Source organism: Salvia hispanica, chromosome 3 (genome assembly GCF_029641045.1).
Source record: "Salvia hispanica isolate PSC_SH4W2 chromosome 3, Shi_PSC_v1, whole genome shotgun sequence".
NCBI lineage: Eukaryota > Viridiplantae > Streptophyta > Magnoliopsida > Lamiales > Lamiaceae > Salvia > Salvia hispanica.
In genome coordinates this window covers 16,142,182-16,169,728 of record NC_142694.1, presented here as the reverse complement: position 1 = coordinate 16,169,728, position 27,547 = coordinate 16,142,182, and the positions used below count along the sequence as shown (strand labels likewise).

Below are 27,547 nucleotides of genomic sequence, written 5' to 3'. Positions count from 1 at the left end.
ACTTAGAACGCTGATCAGTCATATACTTATTTCATAAAATTAAAACTTTTGTTACTCGTTTGACTTGGTCAAACAATGCGTTGACCGAGCACGACGTACTTCAACACATGTTGCAGGTCTTAAACAACAAATCCAATGCGCGACGCAGATCTTGCAACGTCCATATACATCCATGTGTAGTAACATTTTGAAAAAGAATTGATGTTCAACATTCTTAAGCCTTGCACGCACTACTAGTCTATAAGATGACTAATCATAAAATGCTGTTGTGCATATTATTCTCAATTAACTCGATCAACATACCTATGTAGTTGCCAAAAAAAAAAAAGAAGAAGAAAAAGTGATAATTAGTTTGTGTAGGTAGGTTAGCTAGATCCAAATAGCATTGGCCTTGATTAGCAAAGGCTTGAGCTTTCCTTGGATATTGAGGCTCATAACATCATGTGATCCACCCATAAAATTCCTCCCAACAAACACGGCCGGGACGCTAGGGTTACACCCCAATCCAATCAATGCCTTCTCCATCTCCACTCCATTCGGGAGACGATCAAGCTCGTACACAACCGGGTTCGCCCCAAACCCGCGTATCAGGATCATAATCGTATGCGACATGCAACAGCCGCTCTTGCTGAATATCACGACGGGGCTCAGTGCCACTACTTCCTTCACCTTTTCCATCTTGATTACTTTCAAACACAACCAATTTATCTATCTTGTTGAAATTGGATTTTGAAAGGATTGTGTTGAGAGACTTGGAGATATTTGAAGCTCTTTATATAGGCGTTGGAGTTGGGAGTGTGATTAATTATATTCCAAGAAGGATAAATTGCATTTAACTTTATGCTAGAATATCATCCTTTATTTTCCGCTTTTAGTATACTCGAATGTAACGTGATTTAATTGGAAAACAATTAATCAAAAGATAATCTACCCAATAACTTGGTATAATATATTTGAAATTGGACAAGTTATATAGGGGAATATATGTCATGTCCCATGGGAATTCTGGGGTTCTTCATTACTTCATGAATTAGAAAAATATGAGCACTAAAATAAAATAATTGAGGAAATTGATCTTTCAATAAGACTCTTAACTATCTTCATTCATTCTAATTAATTATAGAAATGAATGAGCTGTATGGTTATATTTAGTAAGGGTGGAAGCTTCTTACATCTATATGTGCACAAGTTTTTATTTTTGTCAAAATTAGGGGAAAAAAAAAGAATCTATTGCAGATACTTGATGTAGGAGATATGTTTGTGGAGAACTGAGCAAATGATTCTATATGTCTATGATTCATGCATATGTCAAAACGCAAGATTCTCAGCCTATTTCATGTCCAACACATATCATAGAATAAATTTCAGATAAGAACATCCAATCAACTTCTCCTTGATCATACGAGATCATATGAGAGAGAATAAAGTAGAGGTGTGAAGAGAGAATAAAGAAAAAAGAGAAAGAGAGCATGTTTAGCTAAAAAACGTGACTTATTTCAGGTGGGACATCTCGAAAAGGAAAGTGTTCGCTTATTGTGGGACGGGGGAGTAAAAATTTATAATTAATCACTAACATCAAAAAATTAAAGATATCAACGTTTAGTATTTTCCTCTTTCATTCATGACCAGTTATATGTTTAGTTGTGATTTGTTGTTTAAATCATACAATTCAAAATCATACAATTAAAGGGTAGCTCTGGGTTGCGTTAGTGTGCTAACTAATTTACAATAATAACTAATAACTTTCAATTCAGTGTATTAAAATTATCAATATAAAGACATAATTATATCAATACAACATGTAAATTTAAATATCAACACAAAAACATTAGTTTATCAACACAAGAAGATTGATAAATTTATGTCTTTGTGTTGATATTTTTAACATACAAAATTGATATTAGTTATTAGTTATTACCGTAACTTAGTTAGTATTTGATCTAGTTAGTATTTGATCACATATCTATCTCTATATACTGATCTTTTAATATTGGAAAGGTCAAACAGTGATATTATAGCGATAAGATAACTTCACAATATTCACTCTTAAGTATTCTGATTATTCATAAATCAAATTAATTATAGAGAATAAACTACAGAGATTATCTCCGTACGAAAGTAACGAAATAGAGTTGCATCATGTCACATTCACTACATCTACATTGATAGAATAGAAACTTCACTTGAATAAACATTAGTAATATAGATTTTGAACGTGTGATTTATGATGTAGATATTATTCGGTTGCCCTATCTCTTGTGATTCACTTTGTCTAATGCTTACTTAATGCTGAATGTATTCTTAGTTGTTCATTATAGAGCAAAACAGTAATTCATAATCTTGTTGTAAATGGCAATAAACATCAAGAGAAATGACTCAATTATGCAAAGATAAATATTTCCATTTTCCCTCCCTTAATGTCTCAAATTATTTTCTACTTTACATATATGGTGATAAGTATCCTCTGAGGATTAAATATCATGCATAACCAAAAATACAAGTCTGAGAAGTCTGCTTTACTATACTCTTCTGTTTCATCTTCAGGGACTGAGCGGCCGCTTGCTAAGGAAGCTTCTTTTGTTGACACACGCAGCTCTTGCAAATCCATTCAGTTGTGAAGCTGGAAAATTCTTGCACAAGATGATTTAAAACATCGAGAAGAGAACGCTCTGAGATGCTCGAGTGAACTGATCTTCGTCTTTCTTCAATGACATTAGTACTAGTTTTAGGGAGGGATTACTTCAGTGTATAACTTTAGCCGCAGCTTATGATAAAAAAAATGTTCTTTTGTCACTCTACTTCTAAGCTTGCACAACTCAAAAAGCATCACAAAAACTATAGTACTATTAAAGAAGGATTTGAAGACATGCTGGTAAGCCGAAACAGTCGGATGCTCCTTCACACTCAGCGCGGTCAAGAACTCCCAGGCATCCTCGACCGACCCGAATTTGGAAATATGCTGAACAAATGGCTCTGGGAAAGGGAGGGTAGTTATGTTTCTTCATCAGACGGAGAAGCTCCATGGCTTCTTCGAGTTTATTCTCAGATAGAAGCTTCTGAATCAGATTCTTGAAGGTCGCCTGTCAAGGCCTCAAACAAGCTCTCTGCACCAACTCCATCAGGACTGGCTCATGAACCCGCCTATTAAGACATCCAAGAGGTCAGCATCGGCATCAAAGCCCTTCTCTGTCATCTTTGTGAAACAAGCCAACGCGTCGCTAATCTCGTTAGCTGCACAATGCCCTTTGATTAGAATTGTCCATGTCTTGATATCAGGAGGACAGCCTCGTTCCTCCATCGTATCAAGAACCTCAGCAGCTTCATCAAATCTTCTCACTTTACAAAGACCAAATACTAATTGACTGTAGGTGATGTTATCAGGCTCAAAACCGGCATCCCTCATCTTCTCCACGATTTCCTCAGCTTCATCAAACTTCCCGAGACTAGTAAGAGACCTATGAATCCCATCATATATATGTTTGGAGAAAGAATGCCCTGATGCCCCGTACTTGTTCACAACCCTACACACCAAATCAATATTTGGAGTACTAGACGTTGCAATTGCCCGCAGAAACAAGCTGCATTCGGCATCCGAGGGCTTGAAGAAACTATCCATCATGTGTTCATATAGCTTCACACCATCCCCAACCATTTTATTCTTCTGTAGCTGCCTCAAAACCTTTATATACGTATCAATATCCAACTCAAAACCCGCACCCTTCATCTCCTCCATCACGCCCCAGGACTCAGAAATCGACTCCTCCCAACAAAGCACCCTCAGCATTCCCACTTGAAAAACTTATGAGCTCTCAAAGGGTGACCCTTTCCTCTAAGCTCCTTAAACACCCTCAACATGATATTATCCGAAACCTTAATCTCCATCTCCTCCAATTTCCTCTCAACCTCTTCTCCCCATTCACAGCTCTTGATCACCTCAACCACCTCCTTCACCCTATCCTCCATCACATTTTCTTGAATCAACTTCTCATAAAAATGCCTCAAAGCAGTCACCTCATGCTCCATCCTCAAGCGCCACGAAACGTCGAGCAAATAGTCCTGTAAGTCTCCTCATCAAGGTAATACGCCTTCTCTTTCATTTCCTTAATAGTCACCCAAAACTCCTTCATCAGTCCCTTATTCGCATAAATTCTCAAAACCAAACTATAAATCGACGAATTCGAACCCGAAACCCAACAGCCCATTTCAAGAACTTCGATGCATTTTTGGGGGATTTGTGGGTTAACGCTAAATTCGAATCCTTTAGCTCCTTTTTCCAATTTCTTAGGCCAATCATCGGAGGAAAATATCTCGAGAATTGACTCGGGTTTTGATGAAAAGAAGATGCCTTTATTGATGGAGCTGAAATTGATTAAAGATCGGTTTTTTACCAGTAAGGAAGTAGAGAAATGAGGCGCATGGGTCACCTGTTTTCGAATGGAGAGAGCTGGGGAGCGCTGAGTTGAGTAGAGCGCGTTAGCGAGTCGGTGGTGAGTCAGGATCCTCTTAGCTTCATCCATGGGAGATGCTCTGTGCAATTTGATTTCTGAGGTTTTGCAAGGGTTTTTGAATAAACGGGTCTGCGGGTTTGTCCAGACCCGCACCCGTTTACGCATTTAAATTTTCTTAGAAAATCATAAAAAACTATATTAAGATTGGAATTTTGATTTCATAAAAAGAAAAAGCTAAACATAATCCCTTAAAAATCATAATAATATACTAGAGGGAAAAATATAAACCTCATTATGATGGTATTGTCATATTGTTACATGTTAAAGAATTTTAACAAGAAAATTAGACTGAATACCACCTAAAGAAGAGCATCTCCAAAAGCAATGGGTCAGCCATATGATAGCCACAAACTCCTCCAGCCACAGTATCAGCACTAAAATTCCTCCTGTCACATCATCAGGACAAGCAACTGGACAAGCAATAGGCTAGCCACAACAAACAAAATTAAAAAACAATTAAATTTACGGAATTAAACACAGAATACAGAATTAAATTTACGACACATATACGGAAAAATTCATTAATTTCATTTTTAAAAAAAAGTACATTAATTAAAAAAAAAATTATATAATAAGAAAAAAACGGGCTTCCACACACGAGCCCCTGCCTCACTCTACTCCTCGCCGCTACCCGGGACCCCCAAATCTGGCGCATCTAAGGCCGCCACCTCTGCCGCGGCGGCCGCCAAATCAACCCGCATACTCTCGAGGAGGTCATGAAGAAACCTCTTCTCCACGGGGTCAGTTGTCGCCCTCCATTCACCTATGATCTTATGCATTCTCAGCTGTGTCACTTGACGCCCGATGCGGGCGAGCTCGGTTGGCGACTTGCCACTAGGGGGGGGGGGGGATGCCGACTGGACCTCCTCGGAACCCCGGGTGCCTCCCCTGGCTGCCCGTTGCGCCCTCCTCTGACCAATCGGGCGAGTGCGGCGAGTGAACGATGGAGGAGTCGGGAACTCCTGAACATCGTCGGGGAGCTCGTGGGAGCCATCGCTGCTGTTGTGGTCACCGGCAAGGTTCAGCCGCTGCTTCTTCAGCCGGCCAGCTTCGACAGCCGCCCGGAACTTCTCGGAATCCATCAGCACCAGATAACAGTTCCAGTAGGCGAATTCTTTATACAGCCTCAGCACGGGGAATGCTCTCTCCGCTATCCTCCTGCGGTCCTCGTCAGTCTGCGTTGGTGTACAAGCCCGCAAATCAGGAGACTGCAGCCGTGATTCGGTCACACCCCTTCCGGCACTCCTCCCTGCTGTATGGCTTCACATGGGGGCAATTCCTCTTGTAGGCTGCTGCAATTTTAGCCCACATGTTGACGATCCTCTGATTGTTCGAAACGAGGAGATCATCGCAAACAGACACCCAAGCCTTGGACAACGCGACGTTCTCATCCTCGTCCACTTCCTCCGTACACTGTCGTCATCGGCCGGTTGCGACAACTCGCCTACCATCTTTTTTCCCTTGCCCTTCTTCTTCTTCGGTGCGCCTGACCCCGCCCCCGACCTAGTCCCCCTGTATGAATGGGAGTGTCTTCGTATCGAACGCCTGGTTCCAACAACTCCTCTAGGGAGAAGTCTCCACCGGGGTCGATGTGTGGGAAGACGCAGTCAAAAAGTCAAGACTGGGGCGATAGACATTGTCCCTCCCTCCCCGGCTGCACCCCCGGCATCCCCTGAATCCCGGGCTGCATCCCCTGCCATTCTGGCCCCAACCCCGGGATCATCTGCCCGCCCGGCATCCCACTACCCCCGGCTGTCATCCCGGGCATCATCTGCTGCCAACAAGTCTACTCCAGTGATGAGCGGGTCTCAAACTCCCACGGTACCCGTGGGAGGTGGATGGGGACCGATGGGAGTTTGAGACCCGCTCGTCACTGGAGTAGACTCGTTGTTGTTATCCATTTCGCGTTATTTCTCTTGTACAGAAATTCAGAGAGAGAGAAAACTCGTTAAAACAAGTGGTGCAAATGAAAATGACGTTCAAATCGCATATATATAGTGTTTCAGAAATTTTTTTTAAAAAATCCGCTGGCCGATCGCCAGCCTACAGTGGGGGCGAGCCAATCAGCGAGCGCATCGGCCAGCGCTCGCCTATTTTCTCGCCGATTTGGCGCTAGCCGGCCACAATGGTTCGGTGAGCGGACCGGCCAGCGCCGGGAATCGGGTAGCTGGCCCGCTCGCCGACGTTGTGGATGCTCTAATTAATGTTTCTAATTAGACTGAATACCACTTAACCCTTTAAGCTTGTAAAATAATGAAGATTTGTATAAATAAATATGCATATAATCACGTAGATTTGATTTCCCAAAGGAAAGAGAATACTGTAAACCTATTTCTTTTTTCAACGTAGGAATAACCTAAGTTATCATATCATTATAGATTACCAAACTTACCATATCATCATAAATTGATTAAACGTTAATTTTGGAAAGATATATGATTGAAAAAAAGGAAAGAATTTTTATATTTAGAAAACGTTGCCATCTGATCTATGTAAATTATCTTCATATATATATATATATATATAGTAGTTGCATGTCTAATTGTCTATAAAACAAAATACATCAGAACACGTTCTCATGATGCCGAACAAGCTGGAAGGGTTCCGAGACCTAGAGAGGCGGATCCGAGATGTGGTTTATGAGGCTGAAGACACCATCGGCTCTTGCATAACCCAAGTTGCATCTGCAAGTCACAAGCAACCCTTACGCCGAAGTGTCAGGTCAAACCGCCTCAGCTTCTATGGTCCTTTCATACCAAGTTGGCATAGTCTAGTGTACCTCACCAATAACTCCTTGATAAATGGAAATCTAAAAGGTTGAACACTAATTCAATAAATCTTTGCATAAATAAACATCTATTAATTATGGAAAGTCATTGGAAAGTGGCATACTACTCCTATTAAATATGGAAATTATCATTATAAAATAAGCGTGCAAAAAGTACAATATATATGCATATTGACCACTTAATATATTAATATTTTACACATAAAAATAATCATATTATATTACTTTCGTGTCAAGGGAAAAAATTATATAATAACTCTTTGATAGTACTATTTTGTTATTTTATGGGTAAGACTTTTTTTCTTGTTTTATATCTATATTTATATGAAAAATTTACAAAAGATAAAAAGTGTTATCCTCGTCCCAAAAAAATAGAATAAGTTTACGATTTTGGGTCGTCCATTAAAATTAGACTAATTTTAAATATGGAAAGTTTTAAAATTACACATTATTCTAAATTTGGACTCCACAATCCACTAACACTAGTTCCCCCACTTTTTTTGTCCATCACTTTCACTTTATCAATTGCCTATTAAAACCCATGTCATTTACAATTTTGTCTATTTTTGTGGACGGAGGTAATATAACTTATATTTTTATCAACATATTAAATCATCAATTATAATTTTCAATATTTTCTTATTACCATTAAAAAATCAATAAAATTTAAAAATAAGCAAATCAAAAATCCAAAATGAAAAATATTAGTGTCATATTATTTCAAAATAGAATGGCTTGATGATCACTGAAAAGTTTAGTCATATCAAAATAGTACTATCAAAGAGTAATAATATGATTTTTTTTCTTTGACATATAATGTAATATAAATTACTTGTGTAAAATATTAGTATTACATTAAGAGGTCAATATACATATATATTGTACTAGTATAGTGCACGTCTATTCTATGATAATAATTTTCATATAGTAGTAATATAATGTCACTTTCCATAACTAATAGATGTCAATTTTATACAAAGATTTATTGTATTGGTGTTCAATTGACGTGGCATTAAAACCCTTTTTAATTTCCATTTTTCAAGAAGTTATTGGTGAGGTACACCAACTTACTATGCCATATAACCCTTTTTAATTTACTAATTTTTTATTTTTTTTATTTTTAATCTAGGCATAAATTTTTAATACCAAAAGTGCGAAAAGAAGAAAGATGGCTGCATCCATTCTCTTTTATGCTTCTACGTGTGTTTGGGACTCGATTTTTTAAAAGTGAATATTCTTGACCAACTTCATAAAACAACCACATGTTTAGGAACAAAAAAGGATTTTAGCCTTATATAATTGTAGTTAAGTAGTGTAATAAATAATAGAGTAATGCCAACTAGTTTAATAACATTAGTCAAGAATTATAACATCAATTAATCATGTGTTCCTCGACATTCTCAGGGAATTCACCAGCGAATGTGTTCCTCGGTATTCTCAAGGAATTCACCAGCGATGACATGTCAGGTCTAAGTGATCATGCATTAATTGAGACAGCTCAATATTATCTTAAGGAGAGAAAATTCTTTCTAGTCTTGGATGATGTGTGGACTATGGAGGCTTGTATGACTATCAGAGTGGTTTTGTCCAAGAGCAATTACATGAGTAAAGTAGTCATCACCAGTCTCGCAAGAAGAGTGTAGGAGACAAAGTTAGTCAGCTAAGGGAATCCTTCGAGCTTCCCTTCTTGAAGGATTCACAACATTGGAAACTTCTCTCATGCAAGGTACTCCCTCCGTCCAGCAATAGTAGTCCCATTTCTCCAAGGCACGGGTTTTAAGAAAGTTTTGGAGTGTGTAATAAATGGTGTGTGATAGTGGAATTTGGGACCCACCTCAATTGTGTTAAAATATTTTATTCCATGTTGGAAGTTTTATTGGTATGAGATGAAGGTGCCAAATTTGGCTTTGTCTACCAAAACTAAAGAAGCTGCCAATTTTTTTTTTTGGAGTTTTTATGTGTTGAGTTTCACGGACAGAAAGAAAGAAAGAAAAACTGAATTTAAAAATTACACAAACATTAACAAAATGCTTTCAAATGCTAATTCATCACATTCATTTCAAATCTGTTCAAAATACACTTCCAAAAGTGCTAAAAATACAAGGAGGGAACTGAAATGTTCAAATTTCCCTCTATAAAAAGTTTGAAGGAAATTTGAATTCCAAAAGGTACAACTCCAAACATTAGCTATAAATACACCACCTACACTCATTTAAGACACTCTTACCAACCCCAAAATCTGAGAAACTCCAAAAAAAACTCCCTTAGTTTATGTAAATTTAAATCCCTCAGAGAAATTTCATCATAGGGATGGATAATGGGCAGAGGCAAACCAAACACTTGAACAGCAACATCAAGAACAATGTGGTGCAGTTTCTACTCAAGCACAGCCATGATGGAGTACTTGCAAGAGGGGCTGTAATGGAGGCAGCAGAGACATTTGAGGTCAGTAGGAAGACCGTGTACAGGCTATGGAAGGCAGCCAAGGAGCAGATGCAAAGGGGAGAACCTGCAAGCATGGAAGGAAAGATTAAAGGATACACACATGCTGACATATTACAACTTGATGAAGAAAAGGTTAGAAACTTATCTATTCTTGAGAGAGCTTCATAGAGAACAATGGCTGTCAAATTGAATGTTAGCAAGAGCACAGTAGGTGTATTGGTGAAGCAAGGTAAATTAAGGCCACATACGAATGCAATCAAACCTGCCCTCACCAATATGAATAAGCTAGCAAGAGTTAGATGGAGTCTTAGTCAACTTCAGCCACAAATTACTCAAGCTAGAGTTCAATATCAGAGCATGCACAATGTAGTGCATATAGATGAAAAATGGTTCTATATGACCAAGGCATCAGACAGGTACTACCTTTTGCCGGATGAGGATGAGCCATATAGATCATGCAAATCCAAGAGATTCATCACCAAAGTTATGTTTATGTGTGCTGTCAGTAGACCACATTTTGGTATGGATGGGCAGGCAACTTATGATGGTAAGGTGGGAATATTTCCCTTCACTGAAGTACTGCCAGCACAGAGGAAGTCAAAGAACAGGCCCAGAGGGACCATGGAAACCAAGCCATTACATTCAGTCACAAAGGAAGTGATGAGAGACTGCCTTATCAACAAGGTATGCAACTTTTTCCATTCTATCAGATCTTAAAAACTCAACAAAGATCATCATTTAGCTATGTTATTGTTATTCATGCCAGATTATACCTGCAATTAAGGCCAAGTGGCCAATTTGGGCAAGCAAAGACATCTACATTCAGCAAGATAATGCAACCCCACACATAACAGCTATGGATCCAGAATTTCAGGCTGTTGCCAACTCAGATGGATTTAAAATCCAACTGATTTGTCAACCACCTAATTCCCCTGACACTAACATCTTAGACTTGGGATTTCTTAGAGCAATTCAGTCACTGCAGTATGAGAAACCATGCAGCACTGTGGATGAACTTGTGGGGAATGTGTGTAGCTCTTTTGCAGAGCTTTCACCACAAACTCTCAATAAAGTTTTCCTAAGCTTGCAGGCTTGCCTCACTGAATACCTACAGTGCAAGGGTGGAAATGGCTACAAAGTTCCTCACATCAACAAGGATAGGCTACAAAGAACTGTTGGATTGCCTAAAGTGTTGGAAGTGGATGGGGATCTTGTGAGAGAGGTGCTGCATTACTTACAAATGCCAGAGAACAATGATGGGTCAATGTATGATATTGGCCCTCTGTCAAATGCATTTGGCTTCTAAGTAAGCCAAAGTGATGGTTATGAAATAGGGTGGACTGATCTTTTTGGTGTGTTGGTCAGGCCATAGTGTTTATGGAATATGGTAGTCTGATTTTTTTGGTGTGTTGGTCAGCCCCTATTATTTTTTGGGTTAGGGTCTGATGTTTTTGTTTTTTTGGTGTATAGAAATAGTGCAAACCTAATGTGATGCACATATGCAGGATGATGCTATAAGACCCTCAGAAATATTTCATCATAGGGAATGGACACAAGCCTCCAAACCTAATCAAGGGGTGGCTTTTCACACAATATAAGCACCACAATTCACCACAGCACCACCCAACAAAAGCCTCCAAACCTAATCAAGGGGTGGCTTTTCACACAATATAAGCACCACAATTCACCACAGCACCACCCAACAACAAATTGCAGCAAGTATAGCAACAATAAACCATCATAAACATCCCTCAGAAAATTTTCAGCATAGGGAACCAACAAAAGCCTCCAAACCTAATCAAGGGGTGGCTTTTCACACAATATAAGCACCACAATTCACCACAGCACCACCCAACAACAAATTGCAGCAAGTATAACAACAATAAACCATCATAAACATCCCTCAGAAAATTTTCAGCATAGGGAACCAACAAAAGCCTCCAAACCTAATCAAGGGGTGGCTTTTCACACAATATAAGCACCACAATTCACCACAGCACCACCCAATAACAAATTGCAGCAAGTATAGCAACAATAAACCATCATAAACATCCCTCAGAGCCATTCAGCATACAAATAAACACCACAATTGGATTAATCAGCCAAACATCAGAAATTTCAGCATATAGCAGTAGAATGCACAAATTCCAGCAACCAACAACAAATTCCAGAGCGACCATCAGTCAAACATTACTAATTCCAGCATATAGGGCAAGATTAAGCCTCCTAACCCAAAAGGGGGTGGCTAAATCAACACAAAAAAAATACTGTAACCCTAAATACAGACCAAGTCAGAATCTCCGAACCCTAGATAGGGGGTGATTCTTACAAAACTCACAATATTAGAGGAGATTTTTCATGCCGGGCAAGAGAATCAGGAGGAACTCCTTGAACCACTCCTCTTCCTCAACAGGACGCCGCCGCCTCTTCACCCGCGGAGTTTCAGGTACCACAGTGGAGTCGGGACTCTCATAACCCGGCGTATCAGGGACGATAAGCTCTGAATCGAGCATGGTCTCCGGCGTATCAGGGACGATAAGCTCCGAATCGAGTATAGCTTCCAGATCTGGGGTTTCAAGGAACATAGAGGGCTGAGAATCGGTCCACGGAGGGACTTCCACCATCGGCGTTTCAGGAACTACGGTGGACATCGAATCGGCCGAATCTAGCCCATAGATGGGTGATAGGGTTTCAGAGGGTACATAATCCATTTAGGCTAGAGTGGGGAAGAGGAGGAGGCGGCGATTGGGAGGAGGAAGAGGAGGCGGCGTCAAATTAGGGTTTCAACAGAGCGAATTTTGATGAGCGAGAGAGAGAGGGAGAGTTGTGTTGATGTTAGTGAGCGAGAGAGTGAGAATTTTGGTGAGCGAGAGAGTGAGTATTGGTGATTTTAGGGATAGATAGAGTGAGAGAGATAAGTTAATTTTGGGGGAGGTGGTGTTTTTTAATGGCAATGTAGTAAATTATTGAGAATTGGGAGGGTAATTAAATTGTCCAAATATAGTAAGTAGAACCGGGACTCCTATTGCCGGACGGACAAAAACGGAAAAACGGGACTTCTATTGCTGGACGGAGGGAGTATTTGGTAAACCCGACATGTGCTTTGATGATTTGAAAGTTGTTAGAGAATGTATAGGCCATAATTGTCATGGATTGCCACTTTCAATCGTGGTGATAGTAAGAATTCTTTTGGAACAACGTGCAAGAGTGAGCTTATAAGTGCAATAAAAGAAGTATGCAAAGAATGAGCTCGACTCATATATATATGCACGTAAATAGGCTAGTTTTTTTTTTTGCCTTTTTCTTAAATTCTGCACGCATTCTGAGAATGCGTATTTAGTTACATATTTTGAGAATGTGTAACACCCATTTTCTGATTGACCCAGTAGGCTAGCCCGGTGGATTGGCCCAGTAGATGTGACCCGATTCACATCTCTATATAGATTACCATTGGATTGGAATATGGAGCCAAAAGTTGTCCAACGTCTCTATAGTATCTTTCAATCCCACAATTTTGGGAACTTAGTGATGGTTGTTGAAAGGACTTCCAAAGGTGAGGTCAAAACATGTCGTGTTCATGATGTGGTACATGCATTATGTGGTTTAAAAGTTTTACAAGAGCAACAAAGGTTTTTCCTTGAAGTGAAATGTGTGAATGGAGATCTTAACCCCGCCGATTATCTGAGATTGACAAACCCCGCCGACTTTGTATCCATTCTGATATTGAGATCTTCTTCGCTCGAGAAGGAAAGAACAAAGTTGGTTGCATACGATCTCTTTTATGCTTCTCCAAGACTCCAATGAATTTCCCTGCAAAGCATGCCCCTGACTATGGTTGATGAATTGGGTATGCTCAGAGTTATGTGAATCTGAGTTCATCAAATTGGGTGAGATACCTAGAGTATTACCAAACTATTTCACTTGAAGTACTTAGTATATCTGTTGATACTCAAATCTTTCCGTAGTCTTCTTTAGCCTGTGGAACCTTCAAACTCTGGTAGTCTACCTAATAAAGAATCCATCACTATCAAAGCAAATATATGGAAGATGGTACAACTGAGGCATCTGAAAACGAATGATGTAATTATAGAAATTGTCGAAGGGGATGGTGAGGGTTGCAAGAGTCTCCAAACTCTGAGTAGAATATCACCGAAAATTTGTACCACCAATGTCTTCAACAGGTCCCTAACCTAAAGAGATTGGCAATTCAAGGAAACTTGGCCATTCTGTTTAAAACAAATTCCTTGGGAATGCTTAATCAACTTGAAAAGTTAAAGCTAGTAAATGCATTCCATGATTCAGAATCCCAACGATCAATGCATTTTCCTGGGTTAACAAGCTGGTTCCCAACAAAACTCACTATGCTGACTATCGCGGGCACAAGCTTGGATTGAAAGCATATGTTTATGTTGGCGAGGATGGAAGCTCTCCAAGTCCTCAAATTGAAAGACAACACATTCACAGGAATATCGTGGGAGGTTGTTGGTGGAGGCTTCTATTAGAGTTTGTATACTAGAAATCACGTTTCGAGTGATTGAATACTGTAAAACTCTTATTTTATTTTCCAATAAATAAAACAGATTATTTTTTGTCATAATGTTGTTATGTTTTACATTTAATGGATGTTAATGCATGTTTAAATGTATAAGTTAACTTAACAAAGTCTAAGTCTTTGTTTTAGTAGACCGGTTGTGGGCGTCGTCCACTTTAAGGTAATACGGTCAGTTCTAAACAAAGAAAAAGATGAATTTCACAACCTAGATGGAATTTGACTATCCATCGAGAAAGGTTGCAATGTCAGTCCGCATATTTCTAAGCCTTACTGAAATAAGATGACATTGGTGTGGTATAACACTGAACGGATCTAACAGCGAGACTTGCCTTAGGCTATCTACTGAAAGGCGAGGTCTTGATAAATATTTGTTTCTTAATCAATGTAGCATTGAGCATACGGTATTGATTATGCACTACTTTGACTTATCAAATGGTGCGGGTTTTTCGTAACCCAATGATCCTGATATATTGGGTAGTGGTGATCGATATCTAGCGGTGCTAGGATTGCTATTATATTGAATCGTGCGCGAGCTGAGTCTCGTTTGATAATGTCCTCAAGAGGAGCGCGAAACAAGGTTTTATTATTCGGAACCTAGCTAGTTGGAGTGTGATTACTCTATGAATAATAAATAAGCGTTTCATGCTAAGTCCACTCTTGGAATTAATAAGAAGTTAATTAATTAAGTCAATAGCAGACATTAATTAATTAATGGACATTTTAATCTTAAGCACGGGAAATGAAAGTTAAACGGAAATCCGGATTACTTGTAATTTCGGATTTGGATGGGGAGAGTTCAATATTACTTCTGTAGTGGCTGCTCGTAATATTCCAATTATAACTTATATTAAATTGTGGGTTCAATTTAATTAGTAAAAAGTAAATTGGATGAGCCCATATCCATAACCTTCCATAGATCCCTGTCTGGGCCCAAAATGAACTTAATATAAATAGGAGAATAAAGGAGACAGAAACAACACAATTTTATTTGCTAAAATTTTCGAAAATTTCAGCTCTCACAAGCTGTAGGAATTTTCGAATTCCTCTCCTATTCCAAAAAGGATTTCTTCTGTCTTCTTTATTTAAGTCCTAGTATTCTAGTAAGATCAGCCCACACTGATATTGGGATACAGTTCGGGAACCAGAGAGAAGATTTGTGGTTTAGTACTCAAAGCATCACGTGGAGAAGAAGCTAGCCATCTTCAATTCTTTGGAGAATTAATTAGGTATTTTTCTGCTCCGTAGAAAAGCATGTTTTAGGTTTCAATATTCTTAAAGCATGATTGATTCAAGTTATGAGCATGATACATGTGATAATTACGCGAATAGCTTTTGTCTAAATAATCTGCTAAATAGATCTAATTTTTATGTGATTAATTTATGCGCCCGCTTCCGCTGCCAGTTCCAACACTCTCTCCACTTCTTGCTCATTGAAGATACGAAGCTATTTACTTGGAAGGCCTCAAACGATAGTTTTCCTAAACTTAGGTATCTTGTGCTTAGAAAGTGCAAGGAACTTGAAGAAATCCCCGACGGTGTGATGGGAAGCCTGAAGAAATTGGACATAGAGCACCTATTATCATCTGGTGTTGAATCTGCTAAGAAAATTAACAGCAAGAAAAATGCAAATCAAGGGGTAAACAAGCTCACCATAGGTGCTGGATGTTAATCCCGTTAAGTTGGCCTTATTGGGCTTACAGTATGGTCCTTATTTGGGTCAACAGAATTCAATGGTTTGATTAAGTGATAAATTTTAGTCTATATAGTTGGCGGTCGTTTTCTTAGATAAAACAATATCAAGATATAATCTATGATTGAGTTGTGAGATTGAATCTTCTGAATAAAACTCATTGCATATTTAATATCGGGATACAATCTTGCAAACCGAATCAATTCCACATTTGTTGGATTCAGCGACGGAACTACATAGGGACAAGCCCCCGCGCGCGGGGGCTTGGCCAGCCCCAGACCCAGACTCCCCATTACATGGCTGTCCTCTAACCAGTCTCCGCCCCAAGAGCCAATGAATCCCGCCATCCGATTATCTAAAATTGAAAGTAGAATTAGCAAGAAGAACACAAGACTTGGGCGGCGAAGTGGAAAAAAGGCCGAGAGAATGCAAAAAGAGGAATTTTGAAGAAAAAGAAATGGCGAGGCGGCACGGGGAAGAAGATGAACAGGGCGGTGCAAAAGATCTTTTATTTATTTTATTTTTTTTGGATACATCAGGTGCATTGGAAGAAGGAAAAATATCTGACGTGTCAAATAGTAGAAAAATTAGTGATAAATTATATTTACCGTATTTTGATACTCCATTTTTTTGAGCAAAATCAAAGGAGCATTTAATTTATTTTATTCTCCATAACATATATGTAGTCCATTACTCGATCGTATAAAATCCTTCATCATAATTTAATTCCATCCTTAATAGTTAAAATCAAATCAACACAAACTATTTAATTACTCCAAATAATGAAAACAATCTTAGTTCCAAACATTCTTAAATTTACTAAGATAAAGAGTATTTGTGAAATTGATATTGCATATAAAATTGATAGTAAAAATAATTTTTTTACTACAATTCGTCTAAGACAATTAATAGTAAAGACGTTTCATTTTGAGTACTCATTTTGGAAAAAATATACTTCCTCTATTCCAACAAAGTTGAGTTATATTATTTTTAGGGATATCCCAACTAGGGATGTAAATGTAGCCCGCAACCCGTGGGCTGACCCGAATAGCACGCCAAATTTATAGGGTTAGGGTTGAACTTTTATAACCCGAAAGAAATCACAACCCGACTAGCCCGTACCCGATTAACCTGCAACTCGTTAGGGCCAGACCCGAAAACCCGATGGGCTGGCCCGAAAACCCGATAAAAATTTTATTATTGCAATTTTTAGTCCTAATTCGACATTTCATTGATTGATTTTATAATTATAGATAACTAAAAAAAAGTAACTTTCAATTTTTATATTAAATATATAAATTATATATTGAATTTTTATTAATATAATAATTGATAAATAAACTAAAAACTTTAAATTCACTAAAAAAAATTTAAATTTCTAAAATACGCATTAAAATTTTACGAAATATCTCAAATATTAGTATTTGATCATGTTTATGATTGAGTTTAAGCATATATCTCACATTTATCATTATTAAATATTTTACATTTTATGAATATAACTAATTTTCATCATTATTTATGGGATTGATCGCATGTTAATCTTATCGGTAGCAACTCGATTAACCCGTTGGACTAGCCCGAAACCCGAGCTTTTAGGGTTAGGGTTGAACTTTTATAACCCGAAAGAAATTACAACCTGACTAGCCCGCACCCGATTGACCCGCAACCCGAATAGGGTTGGCCCGAAACCCGGTGGGCCGACCCGATTGACATCCCTAATCCCAACTAAGTTGAATCATTTTTTTTTTGACAAAAAATAAAACATTCACTCACTCTTATTTTATTCCATCATTTACTTTACTCTCTCCTTATGTTTCCTATTTTATTAATCTTTCATACTTTTCAACACAATTTCTTAATCTCTGTGTCCAAAAGTTTTATCTCAACTTAGTTGGGACGAAGGGAATAATAAATAGTTAAAGTGAAAAGATAATAAAGTAAGAAAGATAATAATATAAAAAGGAGTATTCTCTATATTATTCTCTCTCTTATTTTACTTTTTTCTATACTTTAATTATTTATTATCGTTTTTTAAAAATGAATGCTGAAAATGAAATACGCGATGGACAGATGGAGTATGAAATTAAATATTTTACTATTGTTATAATTTTAAAGTTTTCCGGCCCCGGCTTATTTAAATTTCTGGTTCCGTCACTGGTTGGATTATGTGTCAAATTTTACCCTATTAGGTTTGTTAGAGATTTGTTATGCTGCGCGTGACTTGCTGAGCGACGGGTGAGTGTCCCTCTCATTTTCTATTTTTTTTTTTCCCTCTCAATTTCTATTTTCTTATGTATATATTCGTATCTCTTCCACGTTTTTTCTCTCTGCGCAAACTGCCACTTTGCTAGAACAACCAAAATTTCTCTCTGCACATCTGCCACTTTGTAAATTTCTCTCCACCTCTCTTCCATGTTTCTTCTTCTTGGTGAGTTTTAAATATTAGTGTTACACTTGAAAGTTATACAAAAAGGATAAACACAGATGATGATTGCATAAAAGAGAAGAAGAAAATAGATCTAATTTGATTGCAAGTCCCGTCAATGGAAGGCGTAATTTATTGGGGATGAAGCCCAATATTAAAGATCACAATCTCAGCTATGTCACCAAACACTTCCCTTGCTTTCACAGCATATCGAAAGTGAGCACATTGGAATTTGCATATATAAATGGTGATATGATTTAGATTTTTAAGTCATAAATTAAAATATCCAAAAACGATTATAAGCTTTGGAATTCCAATTCGGGGGATGGAGATGGAATCGTGCAAATAGGTGGATTTTGATCATCATAGAAATAGAGAATTGGCAAGATGGAAGAGGCACACATTCATACAGAATTGTAAATAGGCAAGGAGGAAGAGAATCACTCAATATAAGCAGTAACAATTGAAATTCGAGATCTTTTTCATGGACAGTTAATTTAAGAATGGCAGAGAAATAGAGAAACAGAGAAGGGAGAGAATTTCACGGAACAAGAAAAAGAGATGTGAGGTGACGTGGAAGAAAGGGGGCGCTCAGACCACCTCCATTGGTGACAGTACACACTATGTCACTCACAAAAACAAAATAAGTATAATTAAAAAAAATTCTAAAACAAAAAAAACCAACCGCCACCAAACAAATTGAGGGGCACATGCCACATGTCATAATATTAATGGCTGAATATTTGATTTCTTTTTTCTTTTTGTTTTTTCACTTTTTATTATTGATTTATTTTATTACTTATTATTGGACTACATGTATGTTGTAATAAATTTGCACAATAAAAATATAATTCTACATCACATTTTCAATCTTGAAAATTTTGCACTACATTAAATTTTGATTGTTTTATTAATTATTATTTTTTTATTCAATGATTATTATATTTATCTCTATATATCTTTTCAAATATCATGTGAATTATTCTTCCAAAAAAATCATGTGAACCACTCTTCCATAAAATGACATCTGACTACATTTTTTATTATTTTATTTTAATTTATTATTTTTTACTATTTGCTACTACATTGTGCTTTACTTTTCTATATATATCCCACTTAACATATACAATTCCTCACAAAAGCAACCAAATCCTCCAAATTATCGCCCTTTCATTCTTGTTTTGATAAATTTGGTTTTATGGATCCAAATCATCCAAATTATCGCTCTTGTTTCCCAAACTATTTTAATTCCCAAAATTATCAACAATCATCAGAATATCCAAGTTCGCAAAATTTTCCAAATTTTGCAACACCTTATCAGAATCCCCAATCATTTTCAAATCCCGAGTATTCACAAAACTTTGAATTATCTCCAAATCTAAGCCAAATTCCTACATCTACTGAAATTCCCACATCAACAATGTCGTCCAAAACTTGTTCGGAGATGCCCAACAAGAGAACAAAAAGAAGAGGAGCTCAAACAATGTAAGTTGGGTTGTGAAAGAAGATTTAGCACTTATGTCTTCTTGGGTCCATGCAAGCGTAGATAGTGTGCGTGGTAAACATCAGAAGGGAGATGCACTATGGGTACGTGTGAAAAACTTGTATCACGTAGCTCAAGCAGAAAATCCAGCTAAAATTAACAAAAGAAATGTGGATTCTATGAAGAGTCGATGGAAACGACTTAACGAAAATGCAAACAAATGGGTGGCTGCTTGCAAAGAAGCAAACGCGCGAAGGAGGAGTGGAATGAGCGACCAAGATGTTGAGAATGAAGCTCATAGCATCTACCAAGGAGGAGGCGGCAAAAAATTTCAAGATTTGATAGTGTTTAATGAAGTTATGAGCAAACATCAAAAGTGGAGTATTCATGATACAACACAGGTATTTCCTCCTTACAATGAAAATGTTGGTTATGAACAGGATGATAGCAATTCAAAGAGGACAAAGACTTCTGAATCTGGCGAGTATACTATCCCTTCAAATCCGGAAACTCCTACATCTGGCCATTCAACTAGTTCTCGGCCTATGGGCAGAGACAAGGCAAAAAGAAAAGGAAAAAGTAAGGTAACACAATCTGATTCTACTAATGCTCAAGTTGCTGCAGAACTTCATGCACTAAGGCTAGCTAAAGATAATGAGAACGAACTAGTGAAGGCTCGACTGCAGATAGAGCGTGAAAAGCTAGAAAAGCCCTCTATGAAGATGTACCAAAAAATGTTGATCAAGTTGTTGGATAAAGAGCACTTGTCCCCAGAAGATCAAGAGATGAAACATCAACTAATGGATATTGTGTTTAAAAAATGAATGATTTTAGTTTGATATGAGTTTGGTGTGATAATAAGTTATGTAAGACCATCGTTTGGTGTGACATTAGTTTAAGTAATATTAGTTTGGTGTGCTTTTAATATGTAATGTTAGTTTGGTGTATGTTGGTGTGATCTTTGTTTGCACTTTATGTAATAGAAATTTGTGTAATATTAAGTTTATGTGATATGGTCACATGCATCTTCTGGAAAAGCAATTGAGATGTCACAATTATTATTTCTTTATCACATGCATTTTTTTAGATATGATTTTCGTGACACATGCATTTTCCTGCAAAAGTATTTGAAATGTCACAAATATCATTACTTTATCACATGCATTTGCATATATGAATTTGGTGCTACTTGCATTACAAAAGCTTTGAAATGTCACATGCATCACATTGTCAATCAAATGGGTTGTCATCGCATGCATTATCCTGCAAAAATTAGATATGTCACATGCTTTACTGCAATTGTGTGTCACATGCTTTACAAACATCACTTCTTTATCTGACAAAAGTTTTGAAATGTCACATGTATCACAGTGCCACTCAAACGTTTTGTCATCGCATACATTATCATACAAAAATTAGATAGGTCACATGCTTTACTGCAATTGTGTCTCACATGTCTTGGCGTTTAGTGTCACATGCAAATTTATTTAGTCTATACATAGCTGGTGGAAATTTTTCGAAGATACCACCAAGTACTCATTCCACCTCCAAAAAATGTCTTCTGGTGAAAACTCATCACTTTCATCGGATTCAAGTTCTGATGATTCAAATATCATAGCCCTCAATGAATGGGAGGAACGAGTTTCTCAACAAAATCATCAAATCTATACAATTGTTGAGAACATGTAATCCACCAATCACAATCTAATTGTGGGGGCTCAAGCTTCTACAGTTAGAAAAAGGTATTGTGAAAGGCAACGCGAGATTGGTGCTGAGCGTTTGATCAATGACTACTTTAGTCCCAACCCGACATATGGGCCAGAGGTCTTCCGACGCCGATTTCGCATGCACAAATCTGTATTCCTTCGGATTGTAGAAGCTGTTACTGCTAATGATGAGTATTTTCAAGAGAGACGCGATGCTACAGGGAGACAAAGTTTGTCATCGTTACAGAAATGTACCGGAGCTATGCGGGTGCTGGCGTATGGGACATCATCCGATGTCGTTGATGAATATTTGCGGATGAGTTCAACGGTGACGAGAGATTCTCTAATACATTTCGTTGAAGGTGTTATCTCATGTTTTGGTGCCACATATCTTAGACGACCTACTGAACAAGATCTCGCTAGACTTCTATATGTAGCAGATCAACGTGGGTTTCCAGGCATGATTGGGAGTATAGACTGTATGCATTGGGAATGAAAGAATTGTCCTAACGCATGGGCTGGACAATATACAGGGAGAAGTGGCAAACCAACGATCATTTTGGAAGCTGTTGCATCATACGACTTATGGATATGGCATGCATTCTTTGGAACTCCAGGTTCGTGCAATGATATTAATGTACTCCATAGGTCTCCTGTTTTTGATGATGTCTTAGAAGGTCGAGCACCATCTGTTAATTACGTAGTAAATGGTCATCAGTATAATAGGACATATTATCTTACTGATGGCATATACCCTGCATGGGCTGCATTTGTGAAGTCAATTGCTTCTCCACAAATTCAAAAGCATAAGTTGTTTGCTCAATTCTAAGAGTCTATCAGAAAAGATGTTGAGCGAGCATTTGGAGTCCTACAAGCGCGTTTCGCATTTTTGCGAAGGCCATGCCTTGTCTGGGACAAGATGTTGATGGGAAAAATTATGATTGCTTGTATAATCATGCATAATATGATAGTAGAAGATGAACGTGATACATATCAAAATTATTATGATCCTACTGAGTTTTTTGAAGATACACCTACAAGAGCACAAGAAGGAAATGCTGAAGCTTTTTGCTACTCTACTCAACGGATTGGGAGTTTGTTTTCTTATATAACAAATCGAGATCAACTCCGCAATAGAGAAGCTCACATTGCCTTTCGAGATGATTTGATTGAACACATTTGGGATAAATTTGGCACAAATAGTTGAATTTGTAATGTTTATCTTTTTTAGTAATCTTTCTTATTTTTCACTTTAGTTTGTAATTTGGTTTGTTTATTTTCTATTATTGTACCGTATTTCTTTTATTTGTGTATTTTTATTATGTTGTACTCCCTCCGTCCCATAAAAGTTGAGTCGTATTCCTTTTTAGTCCGTCCCAACAAAGTTGAGTCATTTCCTTTTTTAACAAAAAACAAAACATCTAATCACTCTTACTTTATTCCATCATTTACTTTACTCTCTCTTATCTTTTCTACTTTTTTCATCTCTCCTATTTATTTAATATAAATTCTTAATCTCCGTGCCCAAAAGTTTTGTCTCAACTTTTATGGGACGGAGGGAGTACTTCACTTATATATGGATGTGTAATAATTTTTATTATAAATTTAAATTATAAAATAATTTATATAATTTTATATGAATTTTTTAATATATTTGAATAAATATAAAATTTATATTGATTGAAAATATATGAAAAAGAAAATATGTATTGGGGTTGAGTTGGAGTCATTGATGGAGGTAAAAGTTTTAATAAGTTGGAGGTTGTATATGTGGATGAAAGAGAAATGATTATTTAATTCAAAAGTCGATTGGGGTGGGGTTGGGTGGGTGCCGCTCAGATTATTTAATTCAAAAGTCGATTGGGGTGGGGTTGGGTGGGTGCCGCTCAGGAGGAGTCGCGCAGCTAATGTTTAAACTTTAATGGGACTTCACTGGTATTCACGATACGATGTCTATTTTATATTAGGACTTTCTATCTCTAATTTCTCCTCACTCCCAAATTAAATTCTCTCTTTTTCAGCGCCACCTCCAATTTAAAATATTTCTCCAATTCTGAATTTATAGGAAGAAGTTGCAAAGAGAAGGTAAAAGGGAAGCTCCAATTTCGATCCATTTGCCTCCTTTTGTTTCTTCAATTTTGGATTTTGTATCCAACTTACATGATTTTTTCCTCTCTTTCGCCACAATTGGATCTCAGAGGTTTTACAAGGATTTTGAATTTGGGTAAGTTTTTATATACGAGTCTGCAGGTTAGTCCCGACCCGAACCCGTTTATCCATTATGGGTCTACGGGTTGCACCCACTTGGTTTTCCTCAATATTTTAGTACAAAATGAAAACACTAACTTAATTCCCTTAAAATACCATAAAAAATAAAAAAAAAATTGGAGTGGAACATTTATTTTACAAAATGAAAATGATAAATTCCCTTAAAAAATCTTAAGAAATTATTTGGAAATGTTCTCTATCAGTCCATGGCAAGAGTATTTCTCTAATTTTAAAATTAATAAATTTGTACTAGTACTAGTTTGGGACCAATTCGAATATAAATTTTAATACATTAAAGAATAGTATAAATTTTTTAAAATTCAGTTAAATTATAATCCTTCTCGTGATTTGAAAAATTAACAAGAAAAACATTAGGATTGAAACATATGCTTGCAAATCGCAATGATCTCGCGAGAGGAATCTGTTTTTTAGCATAATTACATGTATTACGACTCTATTTAAGCGGAATGAGGGGAGTAATATTCAAGATTTCAAGTTAAACACATCATTACGGTGAGAGAAATCTAACAAAGAACCCATTCAATAAATAGAAAAACCACAAAAGCATCTCTTTTTTTCAAAATGTGTAACAAAACTCAGATGTAGTTTAAACTCCAGTCTTGAAAAAATATATTGCACAGGACAGGCATCGTGTCGTGATCAAATCATCAAACGTGACCTCTTGAATACAAAATAACTATTGGCCTGAAATGGAAACGACAGAATTGTAATGCTCACCGAGCCCAAAGGCATGCCTGTGATAGGATAGCATAACGCTTGAGCCAGCTGAGCCAGTGGCGTTGCCCGATTTGTATTCCTTTCCCATCTCTACATCAGGAAAGGATCCGGAAAATATCATGATATGTTTCTTCAGACAGTGGGTCAGAGCACCAAGTTCCAGTTGTCCTCCCCAGGCCGCTGTGGATTCTATTTCGTTACAGTAGTCCTCAAATCTTTCTGTAAGGGACTCTTCGGATTCTCCATCTGCCATATTCTCAGACAGAAAAAATGGCAGAAAATCTGTTGCATGTTCCCGCATATAAGTAGCTACCATTTTCCGAAGCTCTTGGTAGTTATATGGAGAAGAGCCTCCAGATTGAAGGGCCAACTGATTCTCAACAGCTCGGTACAGACAATGCCCATCCGGCTTTATTTCATTGATGGTGAATCCAAGAGGCTCGAGCTTTTTCTCTAACTTCTCATCTTCAATCATTCGATCACTCACAATTTGGCTCTGCTCCTCTTGTATTCTTTGCTCCCTGGCTGCATCCTGTTCGGCTCTTTTCTTATGCTTTTTGGCACTCTTACTGAGTTTTGGCTGCTCAGCTTTATTTGTGATTGAAACCCCAGCAATAGCCTTCACCACCAAGTCATCAAGCTTTCCTTTTTGACTGCTGCTACTGCTATTAAAGCCTAATGAAGCCAGTTCATCGGCTTGTCTTTCTTTAAGCTTTGTTGAGAGTCTAGCTATCTCTTCATCAACTTGTTTCTTCTTAGTTTTTTGCTCAGCCTTGCTACCTTTAGCAGCCGCCTTTTTCATTGCAACTTCCTTGTTCTGCAGATCAGTAGTCTCTTTCCTGCAAATAAACAATTTTTGGACAAACTGCTAATGAGTTTTGTACTTAGTACTTCAAAACATAGTTTCTGACTTTTTATTCTGTAGTTAGCCATGATGGTTCATATTTCCTATTCCAGAGTTCAAAAGTTCTCTTCAGAAAAGTCATCCAAGTATTACTGTACCTGTGTCTCGAAAGCACCTCTTCAAGTGTTTCTTGCTTCTTCTGAGATACGGTTTCTGAGATCTCCTCAGATGATTTGTCCATAACTTGAGGTTCATCCGCCATTTATCAGCCTGAAGGCAACCAACCCCATCAAAGAAAATAAAAGAAACACAACCAATTCAATAAACAGGGATTTGGTATGAGTCTATGTGAAGAGCAAATATACATATTTCTAACCTATGGATGTATGACGTACTCTCACATAATCGAGTAAAAAAGTAGCCAGTTACTTCCATGGTATTGGGGCAACAATATTGCTGAGCTAGACATACACCAAATCAGTGACAGATTACTATATTATCCCAATAAATCATCAGCAACATTCATCAGCCCTGGCATGTATGTCGAAACAAATACACCAAAAAGTAACAAGGCCGTGGAACCAATGATCTACCTAACCATCTTTAGTAATGGCCAACCATTAAATCGAAATCTTTCTTTTTCTTAATATAACTTGATGTTTAGTAAACTGAATAACTCATGTGAAGTGCTCAGTGGCTAAAGACATCTCCAAGCCTCCTTTTGATCATACACAAATACAGAGGATATATATCCCATTACTCTTCTTCACTTCCTATATCTATCTATTGCAAAGATGCCCCACTGCAATGTAATTACCTAAATTGGTTGAAGTAGATGAACTTCAAGTTCCCAATACAGGATTGGAAAATAAATCAAAAGCAGAAACTAAAAAGTACTTCAAAGTTTGCTGAGACATCGCATTTGGATTTTTGGATGTCGAAGTTCGAAAGGAAGATGGACGAGTGCAAAAAGCAATTCCCTAACATTTTTTTTCGAAATAAATCACATAGTTGTTCATAAATTTTGGATCCTAATTATTTAGGAATGAACTTAGCATCTCCCATTCTGTAGAAATTCTCCAGTACTAACTCATAGTAAATCCAAGTACTGTGCAACCTTTCAAAAACTGAACTTTCTCGCATTGGATTCATCTTTTGCAAATAAAAACAAGTTTTCATTGATCTAATTTCTTCAGCCGGCCTACTTGGATCAAACGCAGAATCAGAACTCACGAACAGATTTAAATTCACAAATTGACGATTAAAACAAGCACTCTACAGCACTTAGGCCCAGTTTTTCTGAAGTTTCAAAGGCAATTTTACAATAATATCAATAAAAAATATCAATTTTACAATTCAATCGTGCGAAACCTACGTTTGTGACTGAGAATATAAAATCATGAAAGGTTGCAACGACAAATTTAGCTGGAATCAATCAGCATCTCAAGATAGCAGAACTCACCAGTAACGCAGCTGAAAGGCGACGAAGAGCGGCGGAATGTGGAGGAAGAGAGGGCTTTTGTTATCTCTTTCAATTTGGGATTTTGGTTTGAGAGACAGTGGAGTAACCTGAAAGAGAAGGCCGATTAGAATTTTGTGAAAGGCATATTCTATTTCTTTCTTTTTTCATTAATTTTTATTCTTTACCTTCATTATTTTTGGATTCACGAAGCCAAAAATTAGATTTTTTTTTATTACAGGCAAATCAAAATATTCTACTACTACTATTATAATACTAGAACATTTTGTTAATCTACTCATATCTTTTGATTATCCATTTCGGGGTGTGATCTGTTGCTAACTTTTCTTAAGTTGCTAACTTGTTAACTCATCAATGGAATATATTAAAAATATCATCATGATAATACTGAAATGTCAACATAAACTTAAGTTGATGTTTTAATATATTATATTGACATTGATATTTAAATGTCAACACAGTTTATTAACTGTCAACACATATTTGTGTTGACATTTTAATGTGATTTTAATGTGATCGTATTGATATTTTTAATACACTATATTGATGAGTTAGCACATTAGTAATTTAAGAAAAGTTAGCATTTTAACGCACCCCTTATCTATTTTTATATCATA

The 27,547-nt window shown here is 37.2% G+C and overlaps 3 protein-coding genes and 2 pseudogenes across 4 annotated transcripts; 2 read left to right on the top strand and 3 right to left on the bottom strand.

Moving 5' to 3' along the window:
• Positions 1 to 334: 334 nt before the first annotated feature.
• LOC125210105 (monothiol glutaredoxin-S6 pseudogene) lies at positions 335 to 711 on the bottom strand (annotated as a pseudogene).
• A 1,701-nt stretch (positions 712 to 2,412) lies between these two features.
• LOC125215845 (pentatricopeptide repeat-containing protein At3g48250, chloroplastic-like) lies at positions 2,413 to 4,548 on the bottom strand (annotated as a pseudogene).
• Positions 4,549 to 10,227: 5,679 nt separating this feature from the next.
• On the top strand, positions 10,228 to 11,047 carry LOC125209340 (uncharacterized). Its single transcript, XM_048108942.2, has 2 exons — positions 10,228 to 10,425; positions 10,508 to 11,047. Exons 1-2 carry the CDS (start codon positions 10,228 to 10,230, stop codon positions 11,045 to 11,047), a joined length of 738 nt encoding a protein of 245 aa, XP_047964899.2.
• A 9,113-nt stretch (positions 11,048 to 20,160) lies between these two features.
• Positions 20,161 to 20,718, top strand: LOC125189834 (uncharacterized). The gene is made up of 2 exons (XM_089067411.1): positions 20,161 to 20,238; positions 20,335 to 20,718. Exons 1-2 carry the CDS (start codon positions 20,161 to 20,163, stop codon positions 20,716 to 20,718), a joined length of 462 nt encoding a protein of 153 aa, XP_088923537.1.
• Positions 20,719 to 24,412: 3,694 nt separating this feature from the next.
• LOC125211025 (Cysteine proteinases superfamily protein) lies at positions 24,413 to 27,046 on the bottom strand. 2 transcript variants are annotated; one of them, XM_089067277.1, is made up of 4 exons: positions 26,913 to 27,039; positions 25,827 to 25,911; positions 25,609 to 25,720; positions 24,413 to 25,445 (listed from the first exon to the last, which is right to left on the bottom strand). In XM_089067277.1, the coding sequence occupies exons 3-4, from the start codon at positions 25,710 to 25,712 to the stop codon at positions 24,566 to 24,568; spliced, it is 984 nt and encodes a 327-aa protein (XP_088923403.1). In that variant the 5' UTR covers positions 25,713 to 25,720; positions 25,827 to 25,911; positions 26,913 to 27,039; the 3' UTR covers positions 24,413 to 24,565. The 2 variants fall into 2 exon arrangements, with proteins under 2 accessions (XP_088923403.1, XP_047966655.1); XM_048110698.2 differs by lacking the exon at positions 25,827 to 25,911 and having other exon boundaries at positions 26,913 to 27,046.
• Positions 27,047 to 27,547: the final 501 nt, after the last annotated feature.

Coding starts and splice junctions, on each gene's coding strand:
- LOC125209340 (XM_048108942.2), top strand. CDS start 10,228: ATGTTTATGTGTGCTGTCAGTAGACCACATTTTGGTATGGATGGGCAG. Junction 10,426..10,507: donor GAGACTGCCTTATCAACAAG/GTATGCAACTTT, acceptor TATTCATGCCAG/ATTATACCTGCAATTAAGGC.
- LOC125189834 (XM_089067411.1), top strand. CDS start 20,161: ATGAGCGACCAAGATGTTGAGAATGAAGCTCATAGCATCTACCAAGGA. Junction 20,239..20,334: donor AAAAATTTCAAGATTTGATA/GTGTTTAATGAA, acceptor GGTTATGAACAG/GATGATAGCAATTCAAAGAG.
- LOC125211025 (XM_048110698.2), bottom strand. CDS start 25,712: ATGGCGGATGAACCTCAAGTTATGGACAAATCATCTGAGGAGATCTCA. Junction 25,446..25,608: donor GAGGTGCTTTCGAGACACAG/GTACAGTAATAC, acceptor GTTTATTTGCAG/GAAAGAGACTACTGATCTGC.